Genomic DNA, 25115 nt, shown 5'->3' with positions numbered 1-25115 from the left:
CCTGGCTGTTGACAGAACAAAATCAAGATGATCTCAATTTTACATGTTGTTAGTCTTCACCGAATCCCTCAACATGACACCTCTTGGTTTCAGAACATTTACTGAACAAATGACCTATTTACATAGCAAACTGCACTTTAGAACCTTCAATGTTCCATAGGAGGGGTGCTGCGATGCTCACAATGTTGTATGGAATTAATTCTCCAACTGTGTGTCCTCTCCATTTCCTGGACTACTTGCTATACCCTGAGGGGAAAGCGTGTAGGTGTGATTTCTCTCTCTCTAGCTTCTCCCCAAACCTCCAATGAGCCCAGCTGCTCCTTCCCTATATTCAATGTGAGTAGACCCCCTCCAACAGGGAAAGTAACCCCCTACTACAACCATACTTGCTTACGTTTTTGCCTACACGTTCAAAGGTTCTCAAACTTAATGGTTTTGGCAGATTAATAAATTTAAAAAAGTGAAACTTCACCTTTGTTAAGGGAAAAACAAGTATATTGTGTGCTTTTAGTATTTTATTACAAAACAAAACCTACTGCCGATCTAAGGATAATACCCAATCTTAGGGCTGCTAACAAAATTCTCTGCAAAAAGAAAGGCTCCAGAGGGATTAGGGCATCATCAATCCAAAAGTACTATCTGTAAAAATAGAGCTGCATTCCCTGTGACGTTACAGTGTTTTGGGTACATTTAATGAAGAGTGATGATCATGGTACATGAGGATTAAGCGAGGGGAATCTTTGCACACTTTTGTTACACAAGTTCTTCTTTAATATAACAGTGTACATGGTATTTTAGGTCTAAGAAAAGCCAGCAGTGGTGAAATGCACTGTTAAAAATGTTCTGGTTTATATTTCTCTGTCATTTTGGTTTGGGCTACTGATTTACAGATCGTAGCAGCTTCCCAGAGCCAAGTAATTCCACAAGTAAATATATTTCAAGATAAGACTCCCCTGATAACCTTTGCCAACCACGGTTGCCAACCAAAAGTGTTATGACAAGCTCTGTATGTACATACATAGACAGATATTGTGGCATGTCATCCATAAGTATTTGTGGCAAGGCACAGCAACTGTTTCAATGCCTCAGAATAAAATCTGGCCTGTCATGGCTAGTTTGCACATCCAGTCCAAGAAACTCTGCTTAATGTCTGCAGTAATACATTCTTGGGAACCATATTCCGCATGGGCTCAGCGGGAAGTATAGATGAGGCTAGAAGCTCAAACTATGTCTGCAATCTGCAGAGGCCTGTAGTGTGAATAAACCTGGCAATACACTTCTCAAATCTCAATCAAAATTCGAGCCAAGGTTGGCACTGTTGGCCCTACCTGGCTCAACAAACTTTAAATTTAAAAACGGAAGGAGTCGTTGGTAAATTAATCGGTCGAACAGTGACTGCAGCCATTCACCTGCAGTCACCATTCAGGTATACGATAGCTGGCAATGACGGGGAACTCAAGAAGTTTCCTCCCGTTTAACCTTTGAGCTGAACAAGATTAAATTAAAATGTGTAAGGCTTAAGTAGACTGCAGACAAGAAGAAAAAGCTAAGTGAAGATGGACTGATATCTCTTAAAGAATAGATGGGGAGATAGCTACCCATCCTAAAATAAGTTGCTGTGGTTTCAGATCATAACAAATGCATCTGCTGGTTATTTTTAATCTTTCCCCCATCTCATAGGACAGCAAAGGATTGGGCCTCGCTCACTCCAAGAAGCTGAAAAATATCTGTGCGTGATAATGCGTGTGCCTGAGAGCTGCCCACTAGTGAACACCAGGAAGCACAGAAATGCATATTTAAATCAAAAGAATTGCTCGTGGTTTTTGGTCATTTATGGCTATGTTAAAAAGTGGTCTGCTTTCACTGAAGACCCTAAAAAGTTTTAGGGCAGCCAGCAAGCCTGGGAAGTGTTCTTTGGAATGATGATTTATCCTCCTTATTTAAACTTAAGTTTTGAGCAGAAGTGGTTCACTGTATGAGGGAATTTGTTCATACTTGTCACTTCTAAATAAAAACAAATTTCTTTAGTGTTTAAACTCGATTCTGGAATTAATCACCAAAATAACCTTTACCTATGGTTGCAAGTATGAACTTTGCTAACAAAAATTCAGTTGCTTGATGGATATCTAAAGTTATAGAATGTATATTTCCTGTGCTCCTGTATATTATACCCCAAAAACAATTGATTTAATTGTGATAAAGTACTGTGTTTATGAAACATTGCTAAATCACTTGTACATACCAAATGAAAGGGCATGCGTAACAGGCAATTGGTCGGTTTTCAACTCTTCCTTTAAAAATTCACATTCCACTGAAAACTAAAACAGACATAGGAGTAATTTTACACACAGTGCATAATTCTCAGTAGAATGTTGCAGAATATGTTCTTACTACATTCATAGAAAATACAGATCCTATTAGGTATATGTTTATTTTGAATTTAGGTTTAAATATGTGTATATCACTGGAAGAATATCATAATTGTTTGGTATCTATAACAATAAAAAATGTGTTAAATTAGTCTAATATAGTTGTGTAATGTATACAGATTCTATATACAACATTGGACAATGAAATAAAAACTTAAAAGTGCAGTATGACCTTGAAGGACCATGGCAGAGGCCATTTTAAGATTGCACAAACAAATTGATTAAACAAATTGGAACCATTAAAAACCTATGGCTAACCTTTCCATCGCTCATATAAAGCCTGTGTAAATGTGTAAATGCAATTTGCTTTCAGGTGCATTATGCTTATATTTTACATCAGTTTAACCCATTCATAATCAAAGGTCATTGAGATCTAGATGCCCAGGCCAAATTTAGCAGCATCAGCATGTGTTTGTCAACTTAAACCAATATGCTCACATGCATTTTTTTTATACATATATATTTTTTTTACATATTAACTAATTATTTTCTTTTTGTAATAGTGGTAATGTATCTGACATTACATTAGTAAATGGATAATGGCACTGCAGATGAACACGGCAGCCAGAAGATGGCAGTGTTTATATGCTTTATGTTTATAAGCTTTCTTTTTTGTCAATGCAACCTCCAGCCTGCAAGCAATCATAATGATGCTGTGATGCTGTGGTTGAATCGGTGGTGTTAGAGATCGAGGGGGTGGTCACTGCCGCAGCTGCCGAAGTGGCTACGTCAGCAACAGAAGGGAAGGGGGGAGGAGTCCGGTGATGTCACGGACATCGACGTCCCCGGACCCCTCCTCCCTTCCCTTCGTTAGCCGTCAAGGACATCGACGTCACCGGATCTCCGGGGAACTCCCGGAAGACCCGGAAGCCGCCGGAAAGGTGAGTTCCGATCAAAATAATTTTGATCAATCAAAAAAATTAATCGAAGGATTAATCGTTAATTTCCGCAGCCCTAATATATATATATAATATACAGATTGCAAGCAGGAAGGGGTTAAGAATGTATTGAAGTATCCATGCAAATACTAAAAATGACATTAGGGTGCAGAAAAATTGTAAGAGAGCCAATTACCATTATTTTCTTTATAAATCTCCCCCTACCCTAGTGCGAAAATATTTTCCTTGCTGTATCCTGCAGACAAGACAAGGACCAACGCAGTCCCTTTGAGAACAGCAGTCCAACAAACCCCCTACAAAATCAGATCTACAACTTTACCATTCAAAATGCTTGCTCTCACAGAGAAAGCGGCTTTAATTCAACTTTAAGATGTTTTCGGAATCATTCATTATGTTACTGACCTGCATTTGACCTCTTCTAAGGCTACATCAATTTTGTACTAGCATTGACTTATATGAACAGACTTGTATGAGTAGTGAAGCTGTTTCAACATGAACAAAAGCCATTCAGCGCAGTAAGGATGCTTAAAGTGACATTAAACCCTCAGATTTTTTAACATAAACCAATACTGTAAAGTGTGCCTTACTGTAATCCATGGTTGTTTCCCCTTCTCTTTGCTGCTCTTCCTTTTAAATCCGTATCTCTTCTTATGCTGGGCAGAACTTCTGTTTTGCAGCAGACTGCCTTGTCTCTGAAATGGATACATGGTGTCTGTGTGTAGGTTCACAACCTGAGCCAGCACTACAGAAGAGGCACTCAGCTGCAAAAGGGAAGTTCTCCCCCAGCATGAGAAGAGATAAGGATTTAAAAGGAAGAGCAGCAAAGAGAAGGGAAGCTACCATGGATTACAGTAAGGCACACATTACAGTATTAGTTTATGTTAAAAAATCTGAGGGTTTAATGTCACTTTAAGGTTTTCCTCAAGCCACTTCTTAAATATGACACAGGTCATTATATCAGTGACTCTAAAAACAGTTTTAATATAAGGATGCAGTAATTTCAAGGCAGGAAAAAAAAAATCAAGATGTTGTCTAAAAAGATTCTAACACACTCTTAAAGAAGGTTCTAGAAGACACCATTCGCAAAGTTTTTAAAATGACATGGGCTAAACGGCATTACAAAATATTTATCATCATTGTGGGTATCATGATTATTGTGGAACACTACTAATCTTCCCTTTTGAGGCAAAGTGTATTGACGGAAACTGCTTTAGAATGCAATTCCTAGTTATAGGCTATCCGAATTTAAATATTTTAGAATATAGTGGCTTCATGAAGAAGTCTAGGCAAGATCTCAGTGTATTGACAAAAGTGTGCGCTCAAAACTACCATGTAAAGCAGCTTGCAAATCTGGTCAGGACCCTATTGCTAGAAAGGTCAAGAATGCTTATGATGATCAGACAATATACAGTCATGCCAAAAATATTGGCACCCCTGCATTTCTCAGATAATGCACAACTTCATGCAGAAAATAATTGCAAATACAAATGTTTAGGCATCCTCATGTTTATTTCTTTTGTTTGTATTGGTACAGCACAAAAAAAAGTGCAGGAAAAAAAAAAAGCCAAATCTGACACATTCCACGCAAAACGCCAAAAATGGACTGGACAAAATTAGTGGCACCTTCTCCAAATTGTAAGAAATAATTGCATTCCAAGAACAGCATGGACAGTCTCAAGGTTACAAGTCCAGAGATTTTAATGTTGCTGTGTCCACTGTGTGCAACATTGTCAAGATGTTTACAGCCCATGGCACTGTAGCTAATCTCCCTGGACGTGGACGAAAGCGAACAATTGATCAAAGATTGCAACGAAGGATTGTTGGAATGGTGGATAAAAACCCTCGATCAACTTCCAAACAAATTCAAGCTGACCTTCAGGCACAGGGTACAACTGTGTCAGCTCGCACTATAGGTCACCATCTGAATGAAAAGGGATGCTAAGGTAGGAGATCAAGGAGGACCCCACTGCTGACACAGAAACATCAAAAAGCCAGATTGGAGTTTGGAGTTTCCCAAAACTTATCTGAGGATGCCAAAATCCTTTTGGGAGAATGTGCTGTGGACAGATGAAACAAAATGACAGCTTTTTGGTAAAGTCCCTCATTCTACTGTTTTCAGAAAAAAAGAAATGAGGCCTTTAAAGAAAAAAAATAAAGACCCTACAGTCAAACATGGTGGAGGTTCTTTGATGTTTTGGGGTTGCTTTGCTGCTTCAGGCACTGGATGTCTTGACTGTGTGCATGGCATTAAGAAATCTGAAGACTACCAAAGAATTCTGGGGTGCAATGTAGGGCCCAGTGTCAGAAAGTTGGGTCTCTGTCAGACGTCATGGGTCTTACAGCAGGACACTAACCCAAAGCACACGTCAAAACGCACCCAGAAATGGTTTCAGACAAAGCGCTGGAGAGTACTGGGCTGGCCAGCAATGAGTCCAGATCCAAATCCAATAGAGCACGTGTGAAGAGATCTCAAAACAGCAGTTGGGAAAAGGAACCCTTCCATTCTGAGAGACCTGGAGCAGTTGGCGAAAGAAGAGTGCTCCAAAATTCCTGTAGAGAGGTATAAGAAACTCATTGATGGTTCCAGGAAGCGATTGATTTCAGTTATAATTTTCCAAGGGCTGTGCTACCAAATTGAGGGTGCCAAAAATCTTGTCCAGTCCATTCTTGGAGTTTTCCGTGGAATGTGTCATATTTGTCTTTTTTTTGTGTCATACCAATACAAAACAAAAGAAATAAACACGAGAATGCCTAAACATTTGTAATGGCAACAATTTTCTGCGCGAAGTGGTGCATTATCTGACAGAAATGCAGGGGTGCCAATATTTTTGGCCATGACTGTAATGTAGAATTCCAGAATCTCCATATCATATGGTAATTTGGGATTTTCACATGTAAAAATGCTTCTATCAAATATCGATTGATGTAAAAGGCTCAAAAATAAAGAAAAGCAGACGTCTTGAAAAAACGTGAAAAAAAAAAGTGAAAAAACACTTAAATGTATTTTTATTAATAAATAAAAGACAGGAACTCACACGTAAAAAGTGCCAAATAACACGATCAATCATATGAGCATGGGAACAGGAATATACAATATATACAGTGCGAGACAGACACCTCTACAGGCAGACAGTTTTCGCCAAGAAAGCAGACAGTGGCGTAGCGTGGATCGTCAGTGCCCGGGGCATGGCAAGTATTGCACCCTCCTAACCTTGGACTTTTAGCACTCCAGACTGCTAGAACAGCAGAAAGCTGTGAGGATGCTAGCACTAAGGAGGATGGGGAGGGTCATCTCGGGCTGAGCCCTGTGTAAGGCTCTTCGCATTGTACATAGAAGGCTGGGGCTGCCCTGAAGCAATATGTCGGGCAGCCCCAGTGGCACTCAGCTCTGTACAGTACATCTACAGTATAGATTTTGGAGGCGTAACTAGAAACCTTAGGGCCCTGGTGCAAGAAACCATGAAGGGCCCCCCATCAAAATAAAAGCATGATTAGAGTGGTGTTAGAAGGCAAAGCCACCCCCTCTCAGGGTATATTGAGTGAGCTGACCACTGTATGAGTATCAACCACTGTGGAAGGGAGCAGCGGAGTGTTGGCTTGCTGCGTGCTGTGAGCTGTAGTTCCAGAAGGCAATGTTGGCACTGCGCAGTTACCAGGGCTGGACCCTTTTCTTCCTTTCCAGGCCCCACAAGTGGTGGAACACCAGGGCCCAGTCGCACATGTGACCGCTGCAACCTTGGTAGTTTTGCCAATGGTACAGATGAGTGGAGAATACACCAGTCATATGTACGAATGCAGGGGGTGGCAGGCAGGCAAACGGCACTGAACGGCCATGCGCGCCAAGGCCGCTGTTAGAAATCATGTGGCCCCGTCCAGCCCTCCTGACAGGGGCCCCATCCCCCGCTGTCATCGCGCATTTTACTGCAATACTTAACAATGAACAATACATTAATTGGTTTTTATTAAATAACACGTTTACATTTTATATTGCACGTTTTTTGTGAAATGGTAAAAAAAAAGAAACGCGAAACTGTAAAAAAAAGCAGTTTATGCTAAAAATCTGTGCTGGGTTACGTCAGACCTGCAGTGTCGTTTGTGCGCTGTGTTAGTGTGTGTTGCGATAAAACGATGCAGGCATACATTTATTAAACTGCCATGTGCTGCCACTCAGCAGAATTAATGTGATTTTTTTAAAGCAAAAACAAAAAAAAGAAATAAAATCAAGTTCTGCAATGTGTTCTAACAACGCACCGCATGTGCATAATGTACACCACAATATGGTTGCATGTGTAAGTGATGTGTGTGTGGTGTTTAAGCTATTTTTTTATTACTATTTTTTTTTCTACTTTTACGGTCGGGCACCCTGATATTTCCATTTTAAAATTGAAAAGGAGATTGAGGACACAAAGTTCTTAAAGGAGAACTATGGGGAAAAACACTGACCCCATAGTTCTCCTTTAATCGCTTCTTCTACAGCCTTAGCACTTAACAGGAGCACTCAGTACAGAGGCTTCCTGTTCATTCACAAACTGAGGAGGCATAGCACTCTCCCCAGTTGTGAATGGACAGGAAGACTCTGTACTTAGTGTTCCTGTCTATTCAGAAACTGAGTAAGTGATTACTATAGTATATCCCCCTGTCATGAATGAACCGGAAGTGATGTGTAGTACTTCCTGTTCATTCATAACTAGGGACATAGTAAGCTTACAGGGACTATGGGTAACAAAAGTAGCCACCCTCCAGAAGGAAGGACAGTGTCAGCACAAATTCAGATATGATTTGCGGATCTAAAGCTGAGTGATGCCCAAATAAGCTAATTTTTTGATAATAGTTAAGGTACTTGATAATAGTTAAGGTACTTGTATGCATTTTCAAAGTTTAACTCCTGAGTTTAGTGTCACTTTAATGCCTTATGAGCCAGTGTCTAGTAGAAAGATCCTTTTTGTATGTGATATACTGATATCATCCTATTTCAACCCCTCCATGATTTTATTATCCCTGTTTATGCTCAAACTTTCATCCAGCAGGATTGCAATTGTGCAAATTTGATAAAAATGTAAGGATAAATTAGAGGTTTTTTTTAGACCATTGTAATACAAAGTTGTGAAGTGGACTTGCTCATTGGTAAACAATCTACAAGGCAAACATTTTTTACAAACAAGAAATCCTAACTGATCAAAAAAGGAAAGGTTATGAATAGCGGGAGGATTTGCAATGTTATGAGCCAATTTATTTCTTAGGGAGGGAGCCCTTTAATGTTCTACAAATAGTTTGCCTGGTAAATGTGACCCCCACAACCTTGTCTCTTTTTAGAACAGGCCAATATTTACTGTAGTTAAATGTATTCAATCTCTTTAAAGTGGCATTTAAAATAAGTAACAAATGTCCATTACATTTTATCTGATGTCTGTTGCTTATCATCTTTATATTGTATCAAGCTATCTCAATTTAGTCCTGCAACATACTTAAAGTGATATTAAAGCCTATTTTTTTTCTCCTTTAACCACTTCAAGACCAGGTGGTGTTTAGACCCCCTTCCTGGCCAGGCCATTTTTCAGTGTTCAGCGCTGCAGTACTTTGACTGACGTTTATTCCGTCATGCAACGCTGTACTGAAATGAATTTGATACAATTTTTTAGGGACAGATAGAGCTTTATTTTGGTGGTATTAAATCACCACTGGGGTTTTTATTTTTTATTATAAATTAGGGAAAATTACAGTAAATTTTGAAAAAAAAAAAAAAAGTTTTTTTTTACATTGCTTTTTTACCCTAATGCATTAAGGTAAAAAACGCCTAGACCTTAATACTACTTTAATTTCTTGATCTTAATGAGAACCTTTTATTTTTTCAAAAGCACAGTGTATATATGATTTCAGATAGCCTTATTGCTGGAACCACACTGGACAGAGGCTCCTATCCTTCACACAGTTCAACAAAGTCAAACGTTGTTGGAATAAGTTACCAAGAATAAGTGTGCAGTTTACACTCCCCTGTATCAGCAAAGAAAGCGGGGATCAGAGGGGACACAGAGCTGCTCATACTAAAGACACTAGTGGGGATGAGAGAGCTGCAGGCAGAAGCAGTTCAGGGTGCCAAGGGGAGGATGAGTAAATATGTCTAAGTTTCTAAGTCTTTAGCACCTCATCCAGTTCTCTAAAAACTGTGTTCCCCTACCACTAGAATGTAATTCTTAGACCACTTGGACATTCAAAAACAGTCTAACAGAGGGGCAGGAAATGCAGCAATCAAGGCTAACTGGCTCAAGAAAACAACAACCCCAACAAGGAAGGAAAAAAAATAAACAGAGCACTAGAACAGAGTTGTGCCTGAGGATTACAAGGCTGCCCAAAGGACCTTCCAGCCAAACTAGCATAATCAAGAGGCCTGAACATCCACCTGGCAGAACTTGACAAAAGTGTGTGCTGAGGACCAGGTGCCAGCAGTACAGATTTGGGAGAGGGAAGCTTGGTGCTGAAAAGCTCAGGAAGCACTAATGCATCTAGTGGATTGCTCACTAACTGGAAATAGAGGATATTTTCCTTTCAGTTTGTAGTCCTGCAATGGTGGAGATGTAAGTTGGTTGTCCCATACAGGTACCCTTAGGAATAACAAACAGAAGACAGACTTGCGAATAGCAGAAGTTGCAGTGAGGTAAACTCTGACCACCCAAACTAGGGCGTTTTGGTGCAGGACACAATGATAACTTGGTAACATCATAGACTGGTTAATGTGAAAGGCAGTGACCACCTTAGGGTCTCAGAAAAACCTTTTCCTTATGAATGACCATAAGGGGCTCCTTGCATGTTTAGATAGATCCAAAGTCCCTGGCCATAGCCCTGGACCATATGTAGTAGAGTAATAGAGTAAAGTTATTTAGGAAAGAATAGTTTCTCAGGGTGATCCCAATCACCATACAACACAGACTGTAAAAGCATATGAACAGTAAATGGTTTTTGAAGGTCAAAGCATTTTTAAAGGATCCTAAACTTGGGACCTTAGGAATCATAGATGCAGGTGGTTCTAACTGCAAACAAGTACAGAGTGTCCACAATGACAGAAATAATGTCCATCCGCTTAGAGGAAATGTCAGGGGACAGGTTCTCCTTATGAGAGGACTCTCAGGAAGAGAAAATGCAGGTAGAGGAGAGGGAGCCTGCTTTCGGCCCAATTGGCTAGAAGAATCAATGAGACCAGCAATTTTCCTCAAAACATCCACCACAACAGCCCGAGAAGCGATCCGGCTTGCAAATATAGCAAGAAAATTTACTCGGGTCAGTGGGGTATATTTACATATTTGTTGTAACCTGGTAATAAAAATTGTACATGGAAGTCACATTGATAAATTTAGAGATCCAGTGGTACAACTGTAAACATCAAAAGATTCTGAATTCTTTGAAATTTGTATAATTTACATATTTTATTATATATGACATAGATTGATCCAAGTCAGTGGTGCAGCAATAGAAAATACAAAAGATAAAGCGCACTCCTGTAGGGTGGACACACTTCAATCAGATGGCTGCTGTATATTGGTGTGCAAAGTTCCTCACTGCAGGGAGAGGACCCTGTCTATTACAACCACAAATCAAAACAAAAAAATCTAAGGAGCGCAACTACCAAGAGGTGTATTTGTGGACTTAATCTGGCGAAGGGCCCTGTGGATCGATGTGATAAGAACAGAATATCAGGAGCACTATTATTCTTGGAGTGTGAATGTCTATGGCAGTGTGACAGCAAAAGGACTTGCAATTCGGAGCTCCCCTGGTTTCTGTGCGGCAGTCTACTGGAACGGATCCTGGCTCGAAGGGATGTCTTCGGTGGTGTAGGTGGCAGATCCGGACTAGATGTAGAACCGTATGGCCGCCCACGTACTCGACTGGCCAGGCCGAGCCGCGTCGGTCAGGAACGGAGAAGAAAGGGGGAGGAGCTACAAGCGGCTGTGGGACACTGTGCGCCGTATGTCACTGGTTACAGTCGGGCTCCTGTCACAGGGGGGTCTCAGCAGTAGAGACTCCAAAAGGGGTCTCTACTGATGAAGGGGTACTGCTGAGACCCCGAAAGCATTTGTATTGAATGCGATTTGTCATTAAAGGACTTCTTGCTTCGAAACCTTTTGGTGTGCTGGTGACAATCTTTACTATACTCACTTAAGGGCCACACATAATATTCAGTAAAAGGAATTCAACAAAGAGCGGTCAAACACACGCATTGAGTAAAAGGTCAAAGACTACAGATGTGCTTTAGATTGTCAAAGGGTATACAAGAGATAGTCAGAGACTGCACACATGCTTCAGAATATGGTCAGAGACTGCAGACAAGCTGCAATAGATGATCGGACACTGTGCTGCATGCTATACAAGTTTTTTAGGGACTGGGAACAGTTGTAAACACCACAAGATATAGTCAGAGACTGCAATAATGCTGCAGAAGATAGTAAGAGACTGCAGATATGCTACAAGAAATGATCAAAGAATGTGAAACATTTTTACAGAATGTAAACTGTTATGACTAAAAATCGCATTACATGAGACTTCTAAATATTACGGTTTTTACACATCCCTTACAAATGAATGTCTACATTTGGGTTTCCTACAGGCACCTAAAATTACTTGGTTTTCCATTAGAGATTTCTCGCAGCAAAATTCATTATACAAGATTAGAAGGAAAAAAACAGCAGCACAGAAAGAAGAAAGATAATGTGAAGGAAATAAACCAAGTCATTTAACTAATAGAAGCTTGTCTAAAAATGATTTTCCCCACACCCTTATCAAAGACAACACAGACTACTGTCGGCAGGTGGCTGGGGGCCCCATAGTAACCGGCAAAGGACCTCATATAGCCCCCCAGCCACAGGTTGGACACCAGGGATCTAATGGATGGGTCCACAGTAGGGTATACAGTACATGAGAATTACTTACAAGTCCCAGAGGTACATATTTGATGCCTGTAGGCAGAATATTTTTGCATACAAGAAGGGCCAAAATACCTACTGCCTTCTAATCAGCAGCAACAGAAAACATTCTGCTGGGGTTATGTACGATTAAAGGGGTTCTACTTGTAAATAATTTTACAGCTGACATAGTCAAAATACATGGTATTGTAGAATCTGTGTGTGTGTGTGTGTGTGTGTGTGTGTGTGTGTGTGTGTGTGTTGTTGTGGCATTGTAATGACATACATGAAGATTATTTCACATTTGGGGTCATTTAAATCCAGAAGAGTTATCACTCTCAATTGGTTTTTTTTGTTTTTTGTTTTTTACAGTTGTGTAAATGAATGAATTTATAGACATGTATTCTGACCAAACAAGTATAGAAACTGTTTCAACACTCAAAAACACATACATACACACTAATCATATAAAAGACAAAAAGTCAGAGTTTCCAAAGTATGGTGGATGCTTATAATTTTAGCTAGACAAAGCAGGAAGGCAAGCAAGAAAAAGCAAAAAAATAAATTTAACTGAAAGCTCGTTCTGAATACTACCCAACTATCCTGTGGACACATTTCTGGAAACATTTCTGTTATGTTGCTCCTCTGCAGGAGGCAAGAAGTAGACACAGAACTACAGCATGTATGAGGACATTATACACATGAATCAATTAAATGAAGTACATTTGCAAGGGCATGTAGATTACCCAAAATGTAGGGATTTTATGTTGTAATTTTCCATATTTGAACATGTGTCCTTAATTCCTTATTAAAAAGTAGTAAAGAACAGTTCAGACTCAAAATGTTAATTTACACATTTCCATTAACCATAGGGATTGCCAACAGAGCAGAGTGCCGTCTGAGCAAACACTAATTAACAAGTTGAGCTTCAGGGACTTTTCAGCTATAGGTCTATTAATTCAGCAATATCTTTGTTATTACCTATGATACAGAAGTGAGACATACATTGAAGACATTTCTATTTGAATTGAATTTTAAATTATATATATATATATTTTTTTTCTATATATAGATATATATCTATAGATATATATATGTTAAAAAGAACCATAAATAGTAAAAATCACAGTGCTAACTTTATTCTGCTATTGCTCCTGTTTATTTTCCACGATTCAGGATTTGTGAAGTTAACAACTGGCAATCTTTTGGGCCAAAAGGCTTGCAGATTTGCCTCAAAACATAAATATTAACCTATAAGTTAGTGTATAGCCTTTGTCCTGTTCATTCAGCTAAGTCACAAGAGCTAATAATTTAAAAGGAATAGATAACTCAGCCTCCTTTCCATGAAAGATGGGGTCACAGCAGCCATACTATTAGTGTGTGTTGGAGTTGTAAGGTTGAGCTAACAGCACTGTACGTGGAGAGATACTTTTAATTTTATATTTGGCATTGGTACATGGCAGTGCCCATCTTTCTATGCATTTTGTTTGGCCAGAATTGAACACCAAGATCCACCACTCACCCCCCTGACTTCAATAGGGTTTGCAACAAAGTTTGCAAACTTCGAATGAGAAATGCAAATCGTTTTACAAAGTGAACACAGGCAGATTCGCAATTTCTAAGTTTTCAAAATTTTTGTAAGTTTACAAACCGCCTTTGCAAGTTTGACCAATGTCACTTGTTCCAAGTACTAAATCATGAGGTTTTTGGAAGGAACTAAAAGGATTCTATTTTTGTTTAATATGATTACACAGCTAACAATTTGAAGATAAAGTTTTTTCCTCAATGAGAGATTAATGAGCAACAGCTTAGGCTTCTAAAAAGGTGAATGGAGATGAGATGTAGGTATTTGGTTTATAGGTAGTAGATTATTTAGAGCCTTGGTTCTCAACTGGTGGTTTGTGACCCAAAAGTGGGTCACGACCCCGTGTTCAGTGGGTCGCCGTGTGCCTTCCACTGTGCTAGGTGAGAGGCTCCTCCTGTCAGTTCCCTCGCCAAGCAGCAATTCAAAATATGCTGCCCGGTGCAGAGTATCTGCTTGAGGTGGGATGGACTGGGGCTTTGGCTGTGAGGGAGCTCCATCCATAGATACAATTCCCCCCCCCGTGTCCTGTAGAGGTGCCAGGACTCTACAGGGCATGCAAGGGAGTTATTTAAGCATTGCATTTATGGATGGAGCTCAATCATAGCACAGCAGCTCACACTGGACCCCAGGCTGAGGATCAACTTCAGCTCTCGTACGATATTGAGACTGAGTGGATCTTTTGAACGGCATTCCAAATGCACCTCCCACCCACAGTTCAATCGCCCGCACCGGAACACGCTGTACTGCAATGCTGTGCATTCCATTGCCGTGCGACTTGGGTCACGACTTACTGACCAAGGACAAATATGGATCCTGAGGTTACACAGGTTGAGAACCGCATGAGACACATACATTTATCATTTGCCCTAATAAAACAAATCTCTTCTGTTTTATAACAAGAGGAGAAATGACAAATTCTCATAAATATGGCCATGTAAGCTTTACTACCTTCAGTTGGGAGCAGTTTACCACTATGTTTTAATTTAAAAGAGATCTATGGGGTAACCTTTTTATCCAACAGTTCCCTTTATGGTCATGGGAGGACATATACTAATGTCCTCCAGTGACCCAAAGCTCAGTATATGGTGGGCTATTACCCGTTATATACTAAGAGCACCGCAGCCGGGACGGATCCCGACAATACTGTCGAGATCCACCCAGCTGGCTGATTGACAGCGGGCTCTGCCTATCTAGAGGCAGAACCAGCTGTGCCCGCCTTCTCCCCGTCTGTTCCTCCAGTCAACGCTGAAGGATCGGAGAGGGGAGGGGGGGATTTCCTGCAGGGACATGATCGGGAAGCAAGCAAGTGATGGTATATGTTCGCTCACTTCCCGATCTAGAGAGACGACGTGTGACAGTTTCAATGTCACACGTCGGCTCTAACTATGAGGATGAGTGTAAATCACTCATAGTTCTCCTTTAACTCCAGCCAAAACTTTTTTATCCTTTAATTTTGGATGGAGTGGGGAAGAATTAGAACCCAAGTTCCCCTCACTTCCTGTTAAATCCCTAAGATTTCCAAATGGAGACTGACAGCAATTACAACCAGCCGGAGGTTGTAAACCTTAACCAATCATTTATTTTAAAAAAAAGTGTTGACTGGAGTTTAACTTTACATTAGGACTTGTGCAATGAGATATATTTGCTTTTTGGAATATCTGAAAAGGCAATCAGAAAAGCAATGATCCTACGCAAACCATAGTCACTCACAGCAATACGTCAGATTTAATGTTTTATAGACTGTTCAATTTGCAATAAATATATATAAAAATACTCACTTCAGTGTCGTTTGTTTGAGGCTGATAAATTACGAAATGTGTTGTGGCAGGGAAGTTGTCCAATTTTAGTGTTACACTCTACAAAATAAAGAAAGCAATATAGTAGATAAAGGAGAATTAAAGCACAAACAATCCTCAGTTAAAAGTACCTGTTATGTGCACAAAATATCTAAAAATAAAAATTGGTGTAGACTTACACTGGGGGTCCTCCGCTTTCTTGGGCTACTCTAAACTTCAGCATGCTGATGTATATTTAAGTAGGAAAGGGCTACCTACAATGGAAGCCTGTTCACAATATATTTATGCTAAAGATGCGTCTCATATTGGGAGCTCACATTATTTAGGGACCAACTTTGCAGAGGTGCCTTGGAATGGCAATGTAGCGTCCCATATATTTGTAATAACCTCAACGTTAATTGGGATTTCAGTAATGAATATCTGGATTAAGAGCGGAGGATTTTTTTTCCAGATGTTTGCTTAACTGTGTCAGTAGCACTAACTGACCAGGAATTCAAAAAAGTTTCCCCATCATCACTGTACTATATTCTGACACTCCTAGAGTAAAAAGGAGGAAAATAATTCCTGAAGTACAGCCACATCTGCAATTAATGAATTCGACAGTGCGAAAAAATGTCTTCTTGCCTAATAACTATGTCCTGTCCATTCATCAATCACCTACACTCTTACAATGATGCAGCAGCCATTTGCAAAATATCATAGTATGTTTTCCCTGTGAAACTGCTGTGTGAGAGCAGAAGTATAAGAGCTGCTGAAAAAAAGCACATTAGTGTGAACAGATTAAAGGGATGAATACATATTTATTTTAGTGATGCATAAGTACTTTTTACACATGACTTGCAAAGCTCTTAAATCCAAAATTCGGCCAAAATTTCGGTGCATCCCTACTAATCAAGTTAATTGGTAACAGGTAACATGGTAACATGATTAGGTATAAAAAGAGCATCTTAGAGAGTCAGAGTGTCTCAGAAGTAAAGATGGGCAGAGGTTCACTAATCTGTAAAAGACTGCATCTAAAAATTGTCGAACAATTGCAGAATAATGCTCTTCAACGTAAAATTGCAAAGACTTGAAATATTTGTAATCATCTACCAGTACATCATTTCATCAAAAGATTCAAAGAATCTGGAGAAATCTCTGCACGCAAGGATCAAGGCTGGAATGCAATATTGGATACCAGTGATCTTCGGGCCCTCAGATAGCACTGCATTAAAAAAACAGGCATGATTCTGTGATGTACATCACTGCATGGACTCAGGAATACGTCCACAAATCACTGTCTGTGAACACAGTTAGCCATGCCATCCAAAAATGCAAGTTACAGCTCTATCATGATCCAGAAACACGGTCGTCTTCTCTGGGCTGAAGCTCATTTAAAATGGTCTGTTGCAAAAGGGAAAACTGTTCTGTGGTCAGACAAATCGAAATGTGAAATTTTTTTGTCAAATCAATTGAAAATATTTGGTGCATCTTGAAACGAAAAATACAACAAAGACGACCCAGGACTGTTGAGCAGTTAGAATCCTATACCAGGTCAGAATGGGACAACATTCCTCTCCCAAAACTCCAGCAACTGGTCTCCTCAGTTCTCAGACGTTTACAGTGGTGTTAAAAGAGGAGGGGTTTGATGTTTAAATACATGCTGTTCGTAATGTCCTGTACTCTTCACTTGTACTGTAAGTCAGGGCTCGACAAATCCCAGGCACCAGGTCACCATGGCAACTAAAAATTGCATTGTGGCGTCTGGGCTTTTGTCAGCCTGTTCACTGTCCCCCGCTGCGGCCTCTACCTCCTCTCCCATCCTCTTCCCCGCTGGGTGATGGCTGCAGCGGTGCAGCATAAAATGGACCCACTATCAACATTCACAAACCAGTGTCGTACATTTGCCAATATAACATTAAAAGGCACAAAAGTTTAATTCAGCTTAGGCAGAAATGCCAACAACATATTGTTCACACTCTGTGGGTTGCAGCATGACCCCAAGGTCAACCTGTTCAAGAAAGCTTTTCTACTTCACTTACACTTGCTCTTTGTTCACACGTTAACTATGAGTTATATTTATGTTTTTCCTCAAATTAATGCATAATTAGTTGTATTATACTAGGTGCAACCTATCCTCCATTACCTAAACATTTCAGAACTACTGCTATCAGATTTACTGTGTCTAAACTTTAATCGTGAACGTTCTTAGCCTTACCTTTGCTGAAGGTAGTAATTCTGTTTTCCATGACAAGTCTTCAATTGTCAAACTAAAAATAAATAAGGTTTTGAAAATAAGAAAATGAAAATTTCAAAATCACTAAACACTAAAAATATCACTTGAGCAAGCCTACCACCAGTCAAAACTTCTGTGTTTTAGTTTTTGGTCGAGTGTCAATGCATTTTAACCTCTGTCAGTTTATTTGTTTATTTACACACCTTTTGTAATATAGGTTATTTACACACCTTTTGTAATATAAGTTAACCTATTCCATGCAGGTCTTGTACTTCCCACATATCAGTCCCCCAAAATAAAACTTCTGGATCAAGGTTAGAAAAAAAAAAAAGTCAAGCAAAAAAAGGGGAAATGCTACAACCAAGAGGAGGACACCGAGGATCAACTTGATGTTCCAGAGCAGGACAAATGGTTACAGCTAAGGAACGATGGGTTTCGACCAGGGAAGACTGAAGGACCAAGTAAAAATGGTGGAAAAGACACACTACCTGAACAGAAGAAAACAGACCAACAACTGATGTGCAACAAATTGTACTGGGCAAAGTCCCAGGAAAAAAAGATACCAAAAGGGGAATTTGGATTGATGTACCATGTCCAAAGAAAAACCAGCAAGTCAACAGCAAAATACTTGAGTCAGCATTTCTAACCCTTGACCTCAGGGAAAGGAAATTTGATACAGTGATAGCATAACTAGAAGAAAAACCAGTTGGTCAAGCACAGAAGGTTTAGGTCTAGTATTCCTAACTCTTGTATTTAGGGAAAGCTAAGAGAATGATAAGAAAGAAGTTACTTGAATAGGCATCCTATCTAGCAACAACATACTGTAACTATGGGACCTATCTAAAAGTAACTCCCAGTGACCAGCAAAGTCCAACAAAGTCCTTTGGACTTACATTATCCACCATAGGGAAAATCAAAAGCAGTGCCTCATTGAGTCCTGCTAGCTGACCATCCAAGAAAATACAGGACCCACCAGCAATGAATACTTCCCTTCAAGCCCCCGACCCCTCCCCCATTGTAGATATCATCCCTTGAGGAGATCCTCAAGGCCATACCGTTGTTCTAGTAAAAACAGTGCTGTCCAATATAGGAAGCATGTTATTCAAACTATTGCAGGGAGAGTTCCCTAACCTTCTGGAGGTGAAGGTTTTGCAGCATACAGATCATGTCCAGCAAAGGTCAGATCAAAACATCGAGCCACAGTAGAATCTCCCAATGATTTTGTTTGTTGCAGAGAACCTAAGTCAAGGCCCAGATAAGAGGATATGCCTGTTAAAAAGGGATCCTTCCAGGGCGTGGGGGAAGGAAACATCCCATCCCGCATTCCAAAGGAAAGAGGTCAAAAGGTTCACAGATATTGGACTCCTGTAGCAAAGATTTATGCTGAAGAGCCACACGTGATGGTGACCAGTGCTAGACGCCTAGCAAATTGGATCTAGATATAGATTGCAGATGACAGGATTCTCAGAATGGTTTAGGCTGCAAGCATCTAGGAAACTGAACTTTTAAGAAGGGTCTTCTGAGGGTTCCACAATGGGCATGATGGAAAAAGTTACTAGGATAAACATATGGACCAGTGCTGTGAGCAAGGTCCAAGACTACTGGAAGATGCTGAAGGGTCATGTTCTTACCATGAAAGGGAGCAGTAGGGACTGAACCCCTGTGAGTGGAGGAGAGAGATCCTGTCATTCATCTGCCTATCTTTCACTCACAAAATGCTTTACACTCTGTGAATAATCAGTGAATAATCAGGGAAGGCAAGGGAAGGGTAAGCGGTGCCCAATTGTTTTACTAACAGCAGAAGCAGTTAACTCATACAGTGTCAGAAGTTCACTGCTGTGAGGAGTATACAGCATCACTGAAGGAAGAATTTATACAGGGACTGGTAGCAGGACATAGGATACATGTCATTAGAAGTAAATTATGCCCCTTCTGCTATATAACAAATATTTGCAACTAAACTTCAGCTTTAAACTAAATCATGCAAGCTGTAATTAAGACTAAAACAACCTACCATTTCGTTGAACCTTCTTCGCAGGCAAAAATCCAACTGTGAGTGTACTGTAAAAAGAAAAAAAGTACTTATATTTTTTGTTTCATTGGTTCATCTTTGGGATGTTAGGAGCAGAAAGTCAACACTTTATTTTATAAAGATGCTGCATCCTAGGCCTGCATTCTAAACAGTGTGTTTCAAAATTCTGCCATGTAAATGACACATCCTCTTATCCGATTTCCTATTATAAAAAAAAAAAGTTACCAAGTGCGATTATGAGGTCTATGTATATTAAATTTGCATAGCTTATTAATCCAGCAAAACTGCACGCACATTCTTTCCGTGCACATTAACCAGGTCTTGTGAGAATGGTGCAAAAAATGCTCTTAGTATAAATTATCTTCTTGTCAAATTTTCTTCAATAGGTTAATTCCTACAGAACAGAGTGAATTGGAAAAATACCATATTATGGCCATTATGGAGCCGAGGATTATAAGAATTAGAATACATGTTAGTAACGAGATACATTTCAAGAGAATGCTAGATATGCATGAACATATAAATCTAACCACTGCTGTCCTCATACAATCAATGGTTATATTTATATTCCCTCCAGTGGTTTCTTGAATTGCAACACTGGATCTCTGTTACGAAGATGTATTTATTTCCTATAATCCTCAGCTCCATCTTGTGGCCATAATGCAATATTCTTTCCAATGCACCCTGTTCTGTATGAATATACCTATTTAACAATTCACCAGAAGAGAAGTTACACTTCATGTTCATTTGTGCTGTAACAACTGCTGGTTAACTTACACAGATCAAATTTCCATGCTATTTTGCTGGACAAACAAGCTACACACATTTTTTTATAAATAGACTCCTTAGTGTGTGAAATTGGGAGAATCATGCAAGAATAATGTATTTCTGTGTACTTAAAATTGCCCGAATATGTGCAGTCCTGCAGGATCTGTGTTGAAAAGAGACTCATATCTATGTCTTGTAGCAGACAGCCTATGGAATTTAAAGATTGACAGTGTTGGAATAGTAAACAAAGTAGAAGAATGTAGGTCACCAGCACTCAAAAATAATTCAAAAATGAATAAGTCCTTTTTATTGGACAATTGTGTCACGACAATCAAAGAGCCGACGTTTCGGGGCCACGCAAGGGTGAGGTGACAACCCTCATTTATGGTATATAGGCACCTAACCTGCCATAACATTAAGCAATAAGCATAAGATGTGACCCATCTTTTGCCTTGAAAAAGGGACCCTGCGTGGCCCCGAAACGTTGGCTCTTTGATTGTCGTGACACAATTGTCCAATAAAAAGGACTTATTCATTTTTGAATTATTTTTGAGTGCTGGTTGGCAGGTTAGGTGCCTATATACCATAAATGAGGGTTGTCACCTCACCCTTGCGTGGCCCCGAAACGTCGGCTCTTTGATTGTCGTGACACAATTGTCCAATAAAAAGGACTTATTCATTTTTGAGTGCTGGTGACCTACATTCTTCTACTTTGTGTTTTGCACGGTGCCATCCGTGATAGTTACTGCGAGCACTACCTTTGTTAATTGGCCGGGACTGCTGAAAGGTGTGCGGAGAGCACCCCCACCAACTGGAATAGTAAACATGGCATGTTTTCTGAGGTGACAACCCTCATTTATGGTATATAGGCACCTAACCTGCCATAACATTAAGCAAGTATGAAAAACCTTAAGAAAAGAACGTTGCTTTATAAAAGGTTGTACACATGGTGGTCCCGTATGCAGGTCCACATTAACATCTTTGCCACTGCCAAGAACTGCAGCCTACGGTCCAGCTCATGCAGTGCAACAAAAATACTGTATAATGTTTGATTTATCCAGCTTTTGCCTTAGTACATTTATTTATTCAGCGAAAATTTTAGGTACATGTGGCAGACTTTCGAAAAACACACTAACCATCTCATTATTATGACAGGTTACAAAACTTTTCTTGAATAAAGTAACTAAAATCTGATCAGTTGCTGCGTTTGCTGTATCTGTCAAATCTGTTGCAACTAGTCTAACCATCTTCACAGCCTAGTAATTATATGCACATTTTAAATCCTTCCCATATTACACACAATTTTGTTACCAAACACCATACTGGCCCATAGACCAACCAAAGTTGGATGTGCAAAAATAAATACAATATACCAATACTGGGGCTAGGGTGGATCAAATCGACAAAAAAATGTAATCAATATAAGACTGAAGGTCATCTAGGAGTGCAAAAGAATGAACTACCCTTAATAAATCACCAAATATTTTAAACAATGCCCCATACAGAGGGATACATACTGGATGGCCTAAAATAAATAAGATAAACTATAAATGTTGAAAAATAAAATTACATTATCAACTCTATAAAAAAAAATGAAATAAGAAAAAACATTTTTCAAAAATACACATAAAACACCAAAGACCCAACTGGTAAACTATTTAAAACACACAAGTGACACCAATCTCCTCCAGGACGCCCATAACCGGGATGGAACATGTGCACTAATTAATATATCTCCGGCAAATCTAACTATAGATCCCAAAGTCGGCCATAATCAGCTTATAGTCATTTTTAGGATTGAATATATCCTGAAGGCTAATGAACAATGCCAGTGCCCAGGTTGTATAGAATGATACAATAATGGAGCTGTGGTGTTTTGATTCAATTATGGATCACAGTCTGAACTTTTATCAAGAACTGAATAAGGAGTTTCTGTTTGCATGTTTCTAATTTTTCCCTTAAGCTTCAGGTCATTTCTATCCGAAAACAGCAGCTTCTGCATACTTAACTATTAGGCCTCATTCACACTGCCATATAATACGATGCACATAAAGTTTTTTTCCCATATGCAGCAATGGCAAATAAATGGCTCCATAAACACAGCTGTGTATGGAGCCGTATTCTTGCGCTGCGTAATGATGCGCAAAAACAATTGGAACCGAGATGCGCCCGGGCTCGGAATTTCTGCGTATTTTACGCGCATGTGCACATATGTGCGTGTACAGTACATTAAAGTTTCTAGTAAAAATGGTGCATTCTGGGATTGCAAACAGTTCACGCATATACATAGTTGCATAGTATTTGAGGTTGAATAAAGACACAGGTCCATCGACTTCAACCTTTATGAGTAAGTGTGTGTAGTGCGTGCATGTGTGTATACGAGTACCTGTGTGGTCCAAGGTTTTTAAGAGTACCTGTAGCCCTGTAAAGATATCTAATTGTTTTTTGAATGATTCAATAGTCTCTGCTCGTACCACTGCTTGTGGCAGAGGGTTCCAGACTTTAAAATCGCTCTAACTGAAAAGCCCTTACATCCTTTCTGGTTAAATCTTTTCTCCATCAATTTTAGGTGGTGGCCTCTAGTCCTTGTTAAGGAATTTACTGTAAAAAGTTTAGTGCCGATGTTGCCATCACCACTAAACATTTTGTACATTAAAATAAATGTCCCCTCTTAATCGCCTCAATTCAAGCGTGACCAAAGTCCAAATTTAGCAATGTCTCATAGCTTTGATCCTCCAGCCCCTTAATGAGTTTCCGGACTCTCTCCAGCTCTAGGACATCCTTTCTGTGGATTGGTGATCAAAACTGAACCGCATACTCAAGGTGAGGCCGAACCATTGATCTCTTAAGTGGCAAAATTATCGCTTTGTCTCTACAGTACATTCCCTTTTTAATACAAGACAGCACTCTGCTCGCTTTGTTTGCTGCAGCCTGGCATTGCAAGCTATTATTCAATCAGTGGTCTACTATGACCCCCAAATCTTTTTCCATTTTTGACTTATCTAGTGGAGTTCCCATTAATGTGTATTCATACACGCATTTGCAAATATGCGTACAATTTTGCTCTTGCGTTGTGTGTGAATGAGGCCTTATGAAACACTATACAATTACTAATGAAATATTATTGAGGTCAATGAACTGAAAAATACTATAACCTAATTTGATCAGATCCTGGAATCTATCGTTAGATATGTTGGAGACATATTAGTTCACATGTTCCATCCCAGTTATGGGCATCTCTGAGGGGATTGGTGTCATTTTTGTTTTTAAATGCTTTTAACTATTTGGGTAGTTGGTCTTTGAGCATTTTTTTGTATATTTAAAAAATATTTTTCCTTTTTTTTTTTTACTACAGTAGATAATACATTTGATTTTTTTACATTCATAGTATTATTTATTTTAGGCCATTTGGTATATATCCCTTTGTGTGGGGTTTTGTTTAAGGTATTTGGTGATACAAATATAAATATTAGAAAATGAACTGAAAACCAAAAGAACTTGTATTCTTATTTTTGACATGCAGACATACTTTGCATTCCATGTCCTAAAAGCGTAGTCTGAGAGCTGTGGTAGCAGGCTTATCTCTGCACTGTGAATATAGAACAAAGGGAAATCTGTAAAAATGTTAACCTAAAGCTGGCCACAGACATTGGTGAACGGTTGGATGGGCATGCATGGTTGAACCGTCTCACAATGAGTTTTGGCCCAACTTCTACCCTAAAACAGGAGCGCTCTAGTTGCACACTTTTTAGGAAATGGAAGGGGAGATGCGTCAGAAAGTCCCAACATCAACAGTGATCAGACAAGGTTTTGGAACCTGTCAAATTGTGTTTTTATTCAGGGCTATCCCGCATACAACAGTTTGTCAGCTAAGCTAGTCGAAAATGGGCAAATCTGGTGATTGTCATCTAACACCTCTAGTGACCTTTTCCTAAGCCATCTTGTCAGGCAGAAGTGTTTTTAAGTTATTTGTAACCCAAGCCACATTCAATTCAGTCTCCTCCAGTGACTGGATTGAACAAATAAATATTTCTTGAATTTCCAGCAAAGGGCACTATGATGTTCTTATAAAATACATGCTTTCCTTGTCCCCCTCAGCTATTATTAGATGCCTGAATGAAATTAAAACATAAAACAGACTGGACTTTTAACAAAAATAAACTACTAAATCCTTACCAAGTGTGTGCTTCGGCAATGAAAATGACTATGAATGATTCTTTTATCTAGAAGAGGAAAGGCGAAATAGGTTTCACTGCATGCCTGTTAGTAGAGAAAACAGGTAAAGACTAGCATTAGCATTCAGCTATAAATGAAAAGCATACTGTAGTAGCATGACCATTAATGGCTCCATAATAGCAAGAAAATACTGTATTTTTACTGTAGAAAGCACAATCTTTTTGGTAGCTGCACTGTGGAAATAACCGTGTTATGAGTGCCCAGGGACGGATTTACTCTCCCTGCTGCTCCAAGGCCAGGTTCCACAATGCACCCCCCTCCCCA

The 25115-nt window shown here is 39.5% G+C and overlaps 1 protein-coding gene and 1 long non-coding RNA gene across 2 annotated transcripts in view; both read right to left on the bottom strand.

The window, feature by feature from the left end:
* The window catches only part of LOC108801869 (GPI inositol-deacylase-like), an 83200-nt gene extending 64332 nt beyond the window's left edge, over window positions 1-18868 (bottom strand). Inside the window, exons 1-4 of the mRNA XM_018573783.1 lie at window positions 18789-18868; window positions 17798-17849; window positions 15583-15660; window positions 2243-2318 (exon numbers count right to left, since the gene is read on the bottom strand). Of these exons, the coding sequence (XP_018429285.1) occupies window positions 2243-2318; window positions 15583-15660; window positions 17798-17849; window positions 18789-18868 (286 nt within the window). The remainder of the gene's footprint in view (window positions 1-2242; window positions 2319-15582; window positions 15661-17797; window positions 17850-18788) is intronic.
* A 976-nt stretch (window positions 18869-19844) lies between these two features.
* The window catches only part of LOC108801871, a 6536-nt gene continuing 1265 nt past the window's right edge, over window positions 19845-25115 (bottom strand). The window contains exons 2-3 of the long non-coding RNA XR_001942176.1: window positions 24792-24875; window positions 19845-19876 (exon numbers count right to left, since the gene is read on the bottom strand). This is a non-coding gene — a long non-coding RNA (uncharacterized LOC108801871). The remainder of the gene's footprint in view (window positions 19877-24791; window positions 24876-25115) is intronic.

Source organism: Nanorana parkeri, unplaced genomic scaffold (assembly GCF_000935625.1).
Source record: "Nanorana parkeri isolate BGI_ZX_2015 unplaced genomic scaffold, ASM93562v1 scaffold2539, whole genome shotgun sequence".
NCBI classification, from domain to species: domain Eukaryota; kingdom Metazoa; phylum Chordata; class Amphibia; order Anura; family Dicroglossidae; genus Nanorana; species Nanorana parkeri.
This window is presented reverse-complemented; position numbering and strand designations above follow the sequence as displayed.